At 38.0% G+C, this 11,769-nt stretch overlaps 3 protein-coding genes across 3 annotated transcripts; all 3 read left to right on the top strand.

The window, feature by feature from the left end:
* The first annotated feature begins 214 nt into the window (after window positions 1–214).
* Window positions 215–2,644, top strand: LOC140762081 (probable serine/threonine-protein kinase PBL23). The gene is made up of 5 exons (XM_073099691.1): window positions 215–301; window positions 774–955; window positions 1,048–1,237; window positions 1,561–1,952; window positions 2,306–2,644. Exons 1-5 carry the CDS (start codon window positions 286–288, stop codon window positions 2,642–2,644), a joined length of 1,119 nt encoding a protein of 372 aa, XP_072955792.1. The 5' UTR covers window positions 215–285.
* A 393-nt stretch (window positions 2,645–3,037) lies between these two features.
* LOC140763976 (uncharacterized) lies at window positions 3,038–6,006 on the top strand. The gene is made up of 5 exons (XM_073102375.1): window positions 3,038–3,447; window positions 3,535–3,587; window positions 3,817–3,943; window positions 5,053–5,157; window positions 5,235–6,006. Exons 1-5 carry the CDS (start codon window positions 3,333–3,335, stop codon window positions 5,855–5,857), a joined length of 1,023 nt encoding a protein of 340 aa, XP_072958476.1. The 5' UTR covers window positions 3,038–3,332; the 3' UTR covers window positions 5,858–6,006.
* Window positions 6,007–7,369: 1,363 nt separating this feature from the next.
* On the top strand, window positions 7,370–11,589 carry LOC140763745 (uncharacterized). Its single transcript, XM_073102075.1, has 2 exons — window positions 7,370–7,863; window positions 9,983–11,589. The coding sequence occupies exon 2, from the start codon at window positions 10,118–10,120 to the stop codon at window positions 10,577–10,579; it is 462 nt and encodes a 153-aa protein (XP_072958176.1). The 5' UTR covers window positions 7,370–7,863; window positions 9,983–10,117; the 3' UTR covers window positions 10,580–11,589.
* Window positions 11,590–11,769: the final 180 nt, after the last annotated feature.

Below are 11,769 nucleotides of genomic sequence, written 5' to 3'. Positions count from 1 at the left end.
TCTTTTTCTCAATATCTCCGAGTTTGATTCTGTGGTTCGGCTCGAGGGTAGATTTGCTCTCGGACCGATCCACAGGAGGAGGAGGAGGAGGAGGAGGAGGAGGTATCAATGGGAATACTTGGTTATACGAAGAGGAGAGGAAGGAAGATGATCAGCTGCGTGTGCTGTTCTAAAGTGTCGGAAGAGAGAGTCAAGCCGGAGAAGAAGAGAAAAAGGAGAAAGTTTTTGAGGAAGAGAAAGGAGAAGAAGAAAGGGAACGGCAGCCTTGCGAAACTCGTCAATACTATGTCCTTTAAATCTGGTAGGGATATATATATATATATATATTTGCACTACCACGGTAGTGCTTTTGTTGATCTTATATCAAGAAAAGTTTGGTTCATCAGAAAATAGAACAAGATTTAACTCTGATGATTGGATAAGAAGTGCCAGAAACCTTAGATTCCTTATGGAATCACTTTGATTTGCTCCTCGCTGCACGAACAAAGAAGGAAGATTTTAAATGATTATACACATCATGCCTTGAAATGTTTAAAGTGATTCAATTCTTACGCTATGTTCCTGTGCTTCACCTTTGCTTCAATTCTCTGACAGAATCTTTCAGAACTGGTACTTGCTTCAGCTAGATCTATTCACCATACTAGTATAACTATTCTGCACCATTGGTTGTAAATTAATAATTCAATGAAGAATTTGACCACTATGTGAGTACAATTTGTAGAAATTAAGTAACTTCTGTAAATATATTTCAGATGTTAATGTTATATATACAGATAGCTACAAACATCGAGCTGCAGCTGAGGAGATATTAAGAATTGGTAATCAAAACATCGCAGCCCGGGTGTTCACTTTCCATCAACTTGCAGCAGCAACCAAGAATTTCAGTTCAGATAATCTACTAGGTGAAGGTGGATTTGGAAGAGTGTACAAAGGATACCTTGAGGATGCCAATGAAGTATTATTATTTTTTCTAATCCTCATATCAGTTCATTTTTATCTTAGCTCAAAATTTGGAGCAGATCTAATATCTTGATTCAATCTCTTCAGATTGTAGCTGTTAAGCAGCTTGATAGAAATGGATGTCAGGGAAATCGCGAGTTCCTCATCGAAGTCCTAATGCTTAGCCTCCTGCATCACCCAAATCTGGTCAAGTTGCTCGGATACTGCGTTGATGGCGATCAAAGGATTCTAGTATATGAGTACATGCCACTAGGTTCATTAGAGGAACATCTCCTAGGTAAGCATATTGCAGGAAATCTCTTCTTTTTGGTAGTGTTTCCGAATCATCTCCTTTTCTAGGTATTATTTGTTAGAGATCGCCTTATATTCATTCACAACGATAATGCTCAGCATTGTATTTTTGAATAAAAATACCTTTAGTTGGTCCTTTTTTTCCTGTAATGGTGGTAACCTGCAAGAAGAATGATATCTTGGTCAAATAAATAGAAGATAGTGAATAAACTAGCAGAAAGTGGAAGGAGACGATTTGTATTTCGAGTAGTTATATATATATATATATTTTATTTTTGACACAATTATTTGATTCACTGCTATCAACAGATCTATCAGCTAAAACAAGGCCATTGGACTGGAGTACACGAATGAAAATAGCAGCTGGTGCAGCCAAAGGCCTAGAATACTTGCATGAAATAGCTGCGCCGCCAGTTATTTACCGCGATTTTAAAGCGTCGAACATTCTACTTGACGAAGAATTCAACCCAAAGTTGTCCGATTTTGGCCTAGCTAAGCTCGGTCCAGTTGGCGATAAGAGCCATGTCTCCACAAGGGTGATGGGTACCTATGGCTATTGTGCTCCAGAGTATGCATTAACTGGTAAATTAACAAAGATGTCTGATGTCTACAGTTATGGAGTTGTGCTCTTAGAGCTCATCACAGGAAGGAGAGCAATAGACACAACGAAACCAACTCACGAGCAACTCCTAGTTCGCTGGGTAAGTTAAGAGCCAAGCATTACAAAGTACGTAAATAGGATCCAGTTGCAGTCATATTTCTGAACTTCTGAAATCCTATATCTCATTGACAATCAGAATAATATTTTCAAAGCTCAATGTCAAATTAATCCTACTCATGAAGTCGCTTTGCTTAAAGAGAATGATCTATCCTTCACTGATAATTAGTTTTATCAAGAAGATCAGTTTAATGTTAGATTTATAGGAAACAAACTATCCTTTCCCCCACTCTTTTTTTCTCTCGGCAAGAATCAGATCTGATAGATAGAAAGCCTAACTAACCTGACAAACATTTTTCTTCAAATAATGAGTATATTTTTCATTCACATATACAGGCAGAGCCACTGTTTAAAGATAAGAGTAAATTTGTACAAATGGCAGATCCAATGCTCCAAGGGAAGTACCCCATGAAGGGTCTGTACCAAGCTCTCGCAGTCGCGGCAATGTGTCTTCAAGAGGAAGCAGGCAGCCGCCCCCTCATCAGTGATGTGGTGACTGCTCTTGAATACCTTGCTGACTCAAGCAGCTACTCCTTTGAAGGCTCTAAAGAAGCAATTCCTAAGAAGTTGCCCTCTCCCAGTTCAGAGGTAGACAAGGAAACAGCTGGGAGTACTGAGGGAGATAAATCACACTCACCTACAAACAGTGATGGAGAGAGTTTCTTTTCTTCATGAAGACAAGAAATCAAAATGTTTTATGATACTAATTAACAGAGATGTCGATGAAAGTTCGCATATGGATTGTATAGTTTTTTTTTTTTTTAAGAGCTCAACTATGCACTCATTATTCAAAACTTCTAAATGTCATCAATCGACCAAAATTTGCATCACTTAGTCACAAGATAAATTTCTTTAATTCACGCTAAAATACTTTATGTATGGAAAAATCATCTGAAGATAAGCGAAAAGAGATTGCATTCAGATCGTAGATAAATAATTATTTGCAAGATAAGACAACAAAATCCGTAGATAATTTATTAATAAAAAAATAAGAACCTGCTCCGGAGTCGATCACTGTGAATAGCTATCCAAATCCTCTGTTTTCTTTCTGCTTCTCCTCCTCCTCCTCTGCTCGTCTTTAAGGTTTTATTTTTTTTTTCCTTTTCTCTTATATTTTGATATACGCCTGCAGGGGAGGGTCACACGTGTTCTCCAAACTCCTGCAAGAAATTCTTGCAACTATAGATGTAGCCGATCTGCTCACTTTTCCCGAACTGAAAGTTAGGATTTGCTCAGCCGTAACCATTTCCCTTCCAATCCAATCCCAACCAAATCTCGTATTTTTCGCCTCTCACTTCTCCTCTCACTTTCCCATCTCTGTCCATTTCTCGATTCGGTCTGAGACTTCTCGAAGGAGCGGTTGATGGCGTCGGAGCCCAAGAAGGCGGAGCTATTCGAGCTCAGTAATGGCACCATCACCGTTAAATTAACCAATTTTGGCGCTACGATTACCTCTCTCCTGGTCCCCGATGCCCACGGTATCAAAAAGTTTCCACTTTTTTTATTTCTTGCTCATCATTGAGTGTAATCGCAGTCCAATTCCTCCTTGTTGACTTGGTTTTCAGGAAATCTCGCTGATGTCGTTCTCGGTTTCGATTCTCCCGACCATTATTATATCGTAAGACCTCTAATACCCATTATAAGTGCCAGAAAAGGATCTCTTTTTTCTTTCTTTCTGTGATTCGAGGGAAAAGATAACTTTTTTCTTGCTTGTACCAGTAAAGCATATTGCCCATTTATTAAAAATGCCTCCTTTTATTATTTCTAAGTTTCTCATATCCTATGTAGATTAATTGTTACCCTTGAGGCATAAATTTTTAAAAATTTGACATGTTTTATATGATCAGAGTGGTAATGCACCTTACTTTGGATGTATTGTTGGGCGGGTTGCGAATAGAATTAAAGATGGGCAGTTCAGCCTTAACGGCGTGCTTTATTCTTTGCCAATCAACAACGGACCTAACAGCCTCCATGGTAAGAATCGAAAGCCCAATTTCTATTGAGATTAGAGTGCATGATTAATTGCCTTTAGGTGATGTTTCTTTTCCTTCTCTTTAGAATTAGTTTCATTCATAGGAAGGGAACTTCTGAATTGTTGTTTCGGATAGTCTTCGTTATCTTGTAATTGACTTGCACTACCATTCCATGAATCACCATTTGTAGCTTCTAATTATGTAATGATCATTCTCTACCATAACGCTGGACAAGTTAATGTGTGTAGTTAAGGCAGAATGACTTTTTTTGGCCTTTGCCAAATAAGAGAAATAATGATTATCATTATCTTTGAACGGTGTTCAGTAGATACATTCAGAACTGCAAGCCTAGTTATGAAGCAACCTCTCTCTTTTCTCGGATACTGGTATGGTGCTGAAATTGAAAGGAAATCATTTGTATATTAGGCATTGCTTGAAGACATAGGATATTCTGATTGTAGTATGATTGTTTTCTTATTCACATATGATTATCCTCGATGTTCAAGAAGGAACATCCCTAGAAGGTCATAACAAACTGTTGATAAACGGATCTGCAAATGAGCTGAGACAAGTAATACAGTACCCAGATCAGCTGGAAGCACAATAGGGGCAATCTGGCTTATACCCGAGGCAAATTGTTCAATTCCTTCTTTGAAGTCAGCTCTTAGATTAAACTGTATTTGAGCTTGACTTGTTTTATAATCAGTATGAGTTCAAGAAAGTTTATCAAGTCTTGCCTAGGTTGGACGCGCATTTAGAACTGCAAATCTAATAATAATGCAGAAAGAAATAAAATAAACCACTAGAATGTTTCTGAAACTCTACATGCTTGAAATGATGATAAAGTGGTCTAGGTTTGTAACTGCACAAGAGTTTATACAATTGGGTGTTTTACCCGATCAGTTTCAAACTTTCAGTAGTGTTGTCAATCTCTATAATTCCATATCATGTGGGTCTCTTAAAAAAATGGTGAAACTCCCATCTTGTATGCTAATTATGATTCAGTTCTTGCTACTTACAAACCCAAAATATTTACTAGGAAGATTTCTCACTACAATCCTTACAGAGATGCAATTGTTTTGCTAACTATAGTCAGTTTTTAATCTTCAGGTGGAAATAAGGGTTTCGACAAAGTTCTGTGGGAGGTTGCAGAATATAACAAGGGGGAGAAGCCATCAATCACCTTCAAGTATCACAGTAAAGATGGGGAGGAAGGTAAGTACCATACTTTTTCTCAAAAAAGGTAGTAAGATTTAACAAAATATTTGCATGAATCAATTTTCTTAAAACAGGTTACCCTGGAGATGTTGCTGTCACTGCTACTTACTCTCTTCAATCTAATATGTCACTTAAGCTTGAAATGGAAGCCATATCTATTGACAAGCCTACACCAATCAATTTAGCACAGCATACCTACTGGAACCTAGCCGGTCACAACTCAGGGAATGTGCTCGGGCATTTGATTCAGATATGGGCATCTCACATAACTCCTGTCGACAAAAACTCAATCCCAACGGGCGAAATCATGTCAGTCAATGGTACCCCGTTTGATTTTAACACCGAGAGTAGGGTTGGCAGCAGAATCGATAAAGTTCCTGGCGGTTATGATCACAATTATGTACTGGACTGTGGAGAAGAGAGATCAGGACTGAAGCGTGTAGCTAGAGTGAAGGACCCTTTGAGCTTACGGGTTCTGAACATATGGACTGATGCACTTGGTGTCCAGTTTTACACTGCCAATTACGTTGATGGTGTGGTCGGTAAAGGCGGAGCTGTTTATGAAAAGCATTCAGGGCTTTGCCTGGAGACCCAGGGATTTCCAAATGCCATCAACCAGCCTAACTTCCCTTCTGTTCTTGTTCAGCCTGGTGCGAAGTACAAGCACACTATGTTATTTGAGTTCTCCACTGAGTGATCTCTTTTGTTTCTTCACCTTTTCCTTTTTACCGTGGAAAGGGCTGTCATTATATTTCCTTATGCTGATGGAAGAAGATGCATATACAGAATTGACACTTCATCTAGGATGAGTATATTATATTTTCTTTATGTGAAGTGCTTCCTTAATGTTTTTTGTTGATAAAATGCTTCCTTAATGTTAAGGTAAATAGTTTTTCCATCAATAGCCATCATGTATAGGAACGCTCCTCACCCCTCAACTTTCCTCTCTGACAACTATGAGATTAGTATTTATATTGATGAATAATATGCTGTCAGGTATGATTCAAAAGAATAAATTTTGTAGATATCCTATTTAAGAAGCAAGGCTAATTGAGTGAAGCTGGTCATAAACAACAGGAATTAGATGATAAATCCAAATGAATGATGAAGATGGCTTCATAATTCATACAAGTTGTTATAGATTCTCGGATCTTTCAAAGTATTGCCCCGTGCTATCACGACATTGTTTCGTGACCTGTGGATTCCTGAAACGAAATCATGCTTGAGTTTAGACATAGTTGTCTACCCTAGTTTTTTCTCTTGTCATTATATAAATTTAGGCTAGGTCTCTAATATATCATTATAGAGCTGTATGGAAGGACAGATGAAGATATGGCTACAACTTGCTGCCATCCTTATCGACATCGAGCTCATAAACATTGAATAATTTAGAATATTTGCCATGCTTCTTTCTAGATAAAGCTGAGCACAGGGAGGATTCAGCTGCTGTTCTGATTGGTGTATAGATAATAGTCATCCTCAACACAAAGATTGACACAAAAAAGAAAGAAGAAGAACAGCCACAGCTACTTAAACTGGTCAAAGACTTTTAACTTTATGACCTTTTTTTTTATCACAGTAACATGTGGATGTGGGTCTAGTGAATCGATTTGCAAGTACGTCAATATAACAAAGATTCTTCGATGACAAAGATGATTACTTAGCTGTTGATACGTTAAAAAAAAGAAAAGAAATCTCTCTTTTTCTTCTTGGAGCCAAGTGCCACACTTAATGGCGTTATTATTCCTTCGTTTACGCTCTAAGCCAAGAAGCATGTGCAATACTACCTAGGATTCTAATATAAACAACAATTAGGACTTACGATTAGCATAATCGTTGGTCTCAAAGAAATGCACCGAATTATACACCCGACAAGAAGACAAGCTTTGGTGCTCAGAGGACGGCCATGGACCCACCCTCATGGGCACTGATCTGTCCACCTCAACAACTTGTCCCTAAATTGCGACCTTTTCTAGACTTAATTGGTGGCTAATGCTAGAGTTTATAATTTACCTGCTCGTCTTCTTCTCCGGTGCAATTTCTTGAGTTTAATAAACAGTTTTGCTTGAGTGTGAATTCACTGTTCTGCGATTGGAAAAGCTACAGCAACAAAAGCAATAAGTTATCTAACCTTTTGGCTTCTTTCTGGGTGCTTCTTTCCTGCCTTACAGAATAAATAAATCAAAGAAGAAAGCTTGATGGGTAACGAACGGTTTATAAGAAGCAGCCACCGATACTTTAACCTCGAAAAATATCGTCTCTACGACATCTTTTGAGAATTTAATTATTTATTATTAGGAGGTGGCATCTTGCAAGTGTCTCAAAGGAGGGGTTTTTTTATCGTATTAAGATGAATATAGGTGGTGATATGCAAAACAGCCCTTTCTTTTCTAAATAAATGGAAGCAGAAATCAATAAGCCGTTCATGGCACTGGCACCAACGAGGACATGTCCAGGAAGAGTTAATGGCGTAGCACACGAGGAGGTCGACAGCGAGAGGATATGAGAGAGGTATAAATTCCGCGAGGCATCGCTTGAGTGAGACGCTACGGTTTCCTCTCCGAATAATCCGCTTACAAGGACCGGCATTTGTGAAGAAATCTTTTGTATCTTCTGTGCTTCTCCTTGTCTTCTTTAAAGAGCCTTCGCGAGAGATGTTGAGATGTTGAGGTGAGAGCGGAGGCATCGAGCGCTTGTTGTTGGGTATGTTTCAAAATCCAAGTTTGTCGTTCCCTCATTATTCATGTGCATATGGGATTTGGTCGCTCTAGAGGTTGATCTAGGGAGTTGGGTTCTTTTTGTTTCGCTGTTTCTTTGTTGATTTGCTCGTCTTCAGAATCAGATTAATGTTAATTTTCTGAATTGAGATTTGAGTTAGGTTCTCTCTTCTTCTTTTTTTCTGAGAAATTCCTTTTGCATGTATGACTTAGAAGCAACTGAAAAAAAATAAATTGGTCTTTGTTTTAATCAGAATGTGGATCTTATATGATAACATATTTGTTTGTGGAGTCTATTGATCTGTACATTTTTTTACTGTGGTCATATGGATTTGGACATTTTTATAAAGAAAAAGGAATCGAATTATGTGGAGTGGTGCCATAGTAAAGAAGAAAAGTCTTTGGTTGTCTTATATCTGTCGTAAAAAGCATGTTGTTGATGCGTCTTAAATATGGTCTTTGTGATTTTCTAGAAAAGTTTGAAACTTGCTGTTGCTAATCCAATCATCAATTTAGTAATGAGGTGACATCGTATTGATGGGTTGTTTCGAACAATATTTGTGTTAGACAAAGAGTAACTCATTCAATTTGCAACAGTGAGATTACTGTTAGGACTTAGGAAAATGCACCTATCTTCATGCACTTTACTTGGTCACCGATCTATTTCTAATGATGAACAAGAGTAATGAATCCTGTCTTTAGGAGTTCTTTCCTCTTGAAAGTTAAAATTCTCATGCCTCACAAGAAAAGAAAGTAGCTTTTACATGCTTGAAAGCCCTCCTACACTCTTCCGTGCTTGTTTTTCCAATAGGTCTGTTAGGAAGTCCTCCTAGCAAAAATTTGGCCAAGAATTTGACTACAGATTCCATGAAGAGAACCATTCATTATCAATTCCTGCAAATCATGATGGATCATGTTGATCTATTATTCAGAATCATAGTAGATGAGTGGCCTTAAATAAAGAAGCCAACAATTAAATATTTGTTGACTTTCTACTATCATTGTACTCTTTCTGACAAAACCACCGGCAAGATGTAATTGTATGGACAGTTTGAACTTAGCGATCGGTTTTAGAAGGATCTGCTTCTCATTACTTTCTTCTGTATTTTTATTCTTAAAAGATAATTAATCTCTTTCTGTTATATGATAGTTTGTAATAGAGGATGAAGTTAGCTATGATTTGGTGGAGCTACATATCTAAGAAATATAATTCTTATAGAGAAATCGGAAGTCTAGAACAAGTCAAAGGTTTAAACATATTGTCTTGGTTTTTTATATATTTATCCTTGCATGTGGAAATTTTGTTTGTGCATATCCTGGTTGTAATGATTTTGTTTACACTATGCATGAAAGCAAGGTTGTTAAATTGTACTAGAATGGTGATGAACTATTTAAACAGAGGTTATATGCATAGGCTTTAAGTGGGTTCCTAGAACTAAAGTAACGTTAAATTTGTGAGCAAACTTTTTTACAAAGATGGCACTCGTAATCTGTTACATAGTTTGACCCAAATGTTAAAGGAAAGGTGTATATATTTTGTAGGAAGTATATCACAAAATGAAAATCCCACCAATTATGATTATCCATCATATTGATATGAAACTTTTGGATAATCAGCTAGCTTAGATGCTAATTCCTCATGATGTAGTTTAGGTGGTCTAGGCTACTATCATGTATTATCTCATCTACATGAAATCAAGGAATACAAATTGCATGCTTTGTGTGGTTTCTATTGAGTTGCAATAGATATAACAAAAAAGAAGGCATCTTTTGCATTACAGCTGGATGTCATACAAGCAGTTGATGCTTCTGGTCATAGGTTTGTTGAAGTGCTTAATGGGGGCTGCCTTCTACATTTAGGTTCTCTGCTTTTGACAATGCTATCAACTTTTTTTCTAGTGTTCATTTATCTCACTGTATCAGCATAAGTAGGTATGGCACGGCTTGGTAAATGTTTTTTTCTCCTTTTATGTACTTTCCACTTGGAAAAAGAAGACTCCATCCATCTAGTTTCTGTTTGGTATATATATTTTTTCAGTAGTCTTATGATTAAATATACAAATGCTATCTTGCTTTGTGACAAATTTATTTCTTACCACATGCAGTTTACAAACCAGGGTTCTGGCCTAGAATACATCGGTGACGATCATCGAAGTCCTAATATAGTATCTAGTTGGTTTCCCAATAACTTTCAGTAGTGATCAACATCTAAGCCACTTTGTTACCCAGAAGAAGAGATCATGCCTCAGGCAACAGAACTTGTGGATACCAATGGAGGGTCTGTTAAGGTTGGGACCACAGGCAAAATTGGGTCTCTTATGTCACAAGAACTGGACTCCATGAAAAATCCACCGAAAGCATCTTCCTCTTCACGGAGAAGGCATCAAACAGCCCCTGTTTCAGTGCCATGTGGTGCTAGTCCTAAGAAAGCAATCCAAAGGAAAAATCCACAAAATGGCAACACTGGTCACAGAAGCCCTGGTGATGGCCATAAACCAAGAAGAAACATCCGGGAGAATGGACATCAAGCCCCAATGCTGAGCTCTGATAGTAACCATACTGGCAGAAATCCTAACATAGATAAAGTAGAAAAGAAAGGACATGCTTACATTGCCCAAGTTGTAGATATCAAGTGTAGCAATCCCATGAGCAGCCGGCTTAGGAAGCTTGGCTTCTCTAAGCTCTCCGAGTCCATCGCCTAGTCTTGAGGCAACTCCTTCCCATCTGTTCTCAAGTTCTTATATCCAATCCTTGCTATCCTCCCAGTATGGCCAGTCTCAGTTATATCCACTGCAGAGCAGATGCTTGGCAAGAATCCTCCGGCTGCAACTACCTTCTTTTTCAAGTTAGCTCCATTGGTGCCTGACTTATTTCTAGAGCTTCTACTAGCAGAGCCCACCTCTGTAGCTCCTGCCCCCTGTTTCTGATGGGAGGCGTTAAGATTGTCTTCTTGGAGCCTCCTGAAGTACTCAATCTCTTGGGAGACGAGGGAAGCAATTGTCCCTCGCGCGCCAACCTCAACCGGGCTCGGTGTCGCTGCCATTTCCGTAGACACAGCTGCTGCTTCTGGTTCTTGTTCATATGCCATGATGGAGAAGAGAGGATGGTGGTGGAGTAGCTTACAGGGGTGTCCTGAGTTGGGTGGGAATTGCTTTTTGTCGATGGCTGCCTTTCACATAAATGAGTCTTTAGCAGGGATAGATGAGGATTGGTCAAATGACGACTCTTTATCAGAATTCAATACACACACATATATATATATCTATCTATATAACTCGTGCATTATATAGTTAGTACTTTCTCTTGTGATGGTTGGGGAATTAATTAGGATGTGGGTGGAGATGGTAGGTGCTGCAAGTGTGTTCTCTTTTGCGGTTTTAGAATCGTATACTTTTCCTTTAATGGTTGAAATCACACAGCAAGAATGGGCCCCATCTCTGTTTGGATTTTGCATATGGAAGGATATGAATCAGGGATCATAACTAACCATTTTTAGATTTCTCGTTATTATTCTCACAGAATAATTCAGGTATGATTAGGAAACGCCTCAAGATTCGTGTAGATCGGCTGTTTGCCCATCCCGATACGATATCTCCGATAACACGGGAAACGGGATAGATTGTATTATTCTTCCGCCTATTTTTATTTTTATCTGCGCAATAATCTTTGGACCTTAGTTTTTGACTATTTTAAGTCTATCCCTCATTTTTTAAAATTTATTTTTTTAAATCTAAATATAAGAGTTTCGAATCGATAGATCCAGTTAAAAAGGTGTATTTAGTTTAATTTTTTTTAATAGAAGTTACTTTCGAATATAAATACAATATATATTGATTTATATTTAAAAGTTGCAGACTTAGTAACTACGCGGCTTATAAACACGTATAAAAAC

The sequence above is a fragment of the Typha angustifolia genome, chromosome 7 (assembly GCF_048772165.1).
Source record: "Typha angustifolia cultivar Huaian chromosome 7, ASM4877216v1, whole genome shotgun sequence".
Taxonomy (NCBI): Eukaryota; Viridiplantae; Streptophyta; class Magnoliopsida; order Poales; family Typhaceae; genus Typha; species Typha angustifolia.
This window is presented reverse-complemented; position numbering and strand designations above follow the sequence as displayed.

What these genes read in the sequence shown, in the direction of transcription:
- LOC140762081 (XM_073099691.1), top strand. An exon ending in ACCTTGAGGATGCCAATGAA is followed by an intron (nt 956 to 1,047) that starts GTATTATTATTT and finishes CAATCTCTTCAG; the next exon opens with ATTGTAGCTGTTAAGCAGCT. An exon ending in ATTAGAGGAACATCTCCTAG is followed by an intron (nt 1,238 to 1,560) that starts GTAAGCATATTG and finishes TGCTATCAACAG; the next exon opens with ATCTATCAGCTAAAACAAGG.
- LOC140763745 (XM_073102075.1), top strand. Translation starts at nt 10,118, where the DNA reads ATGCCTCAGGCAACAGAACTTGTGGATACCAATGGAGGGTCTGTTAAG.
- LOC140763976 (XM_073102375.1), top strand. Translation starts at nt 3,333, where the DNA reads ATGGCGTCGGAGCCCAAGAAGGCGGAGCTATTCGAGCTCAGTAATGGC. An exon ending in CCTGGTCCCCGATGCCCACG is followed by an intron (nt 3,448 to 3,534) that starts GTATCAAAAAGT and finishes CTTGGTTTTCAG; the next exon opens with GAAATCTCGCTGATGTCGTT. An exon ending in CGGACCTAACAGCCTCCATG is followed by an intron (nt 3,944 to 5,052) that starts GTAAGAATCGAA and finishes TTTAATCTTCAG; the next exon opens with GTGGAAATAAGGGTTTCGAC.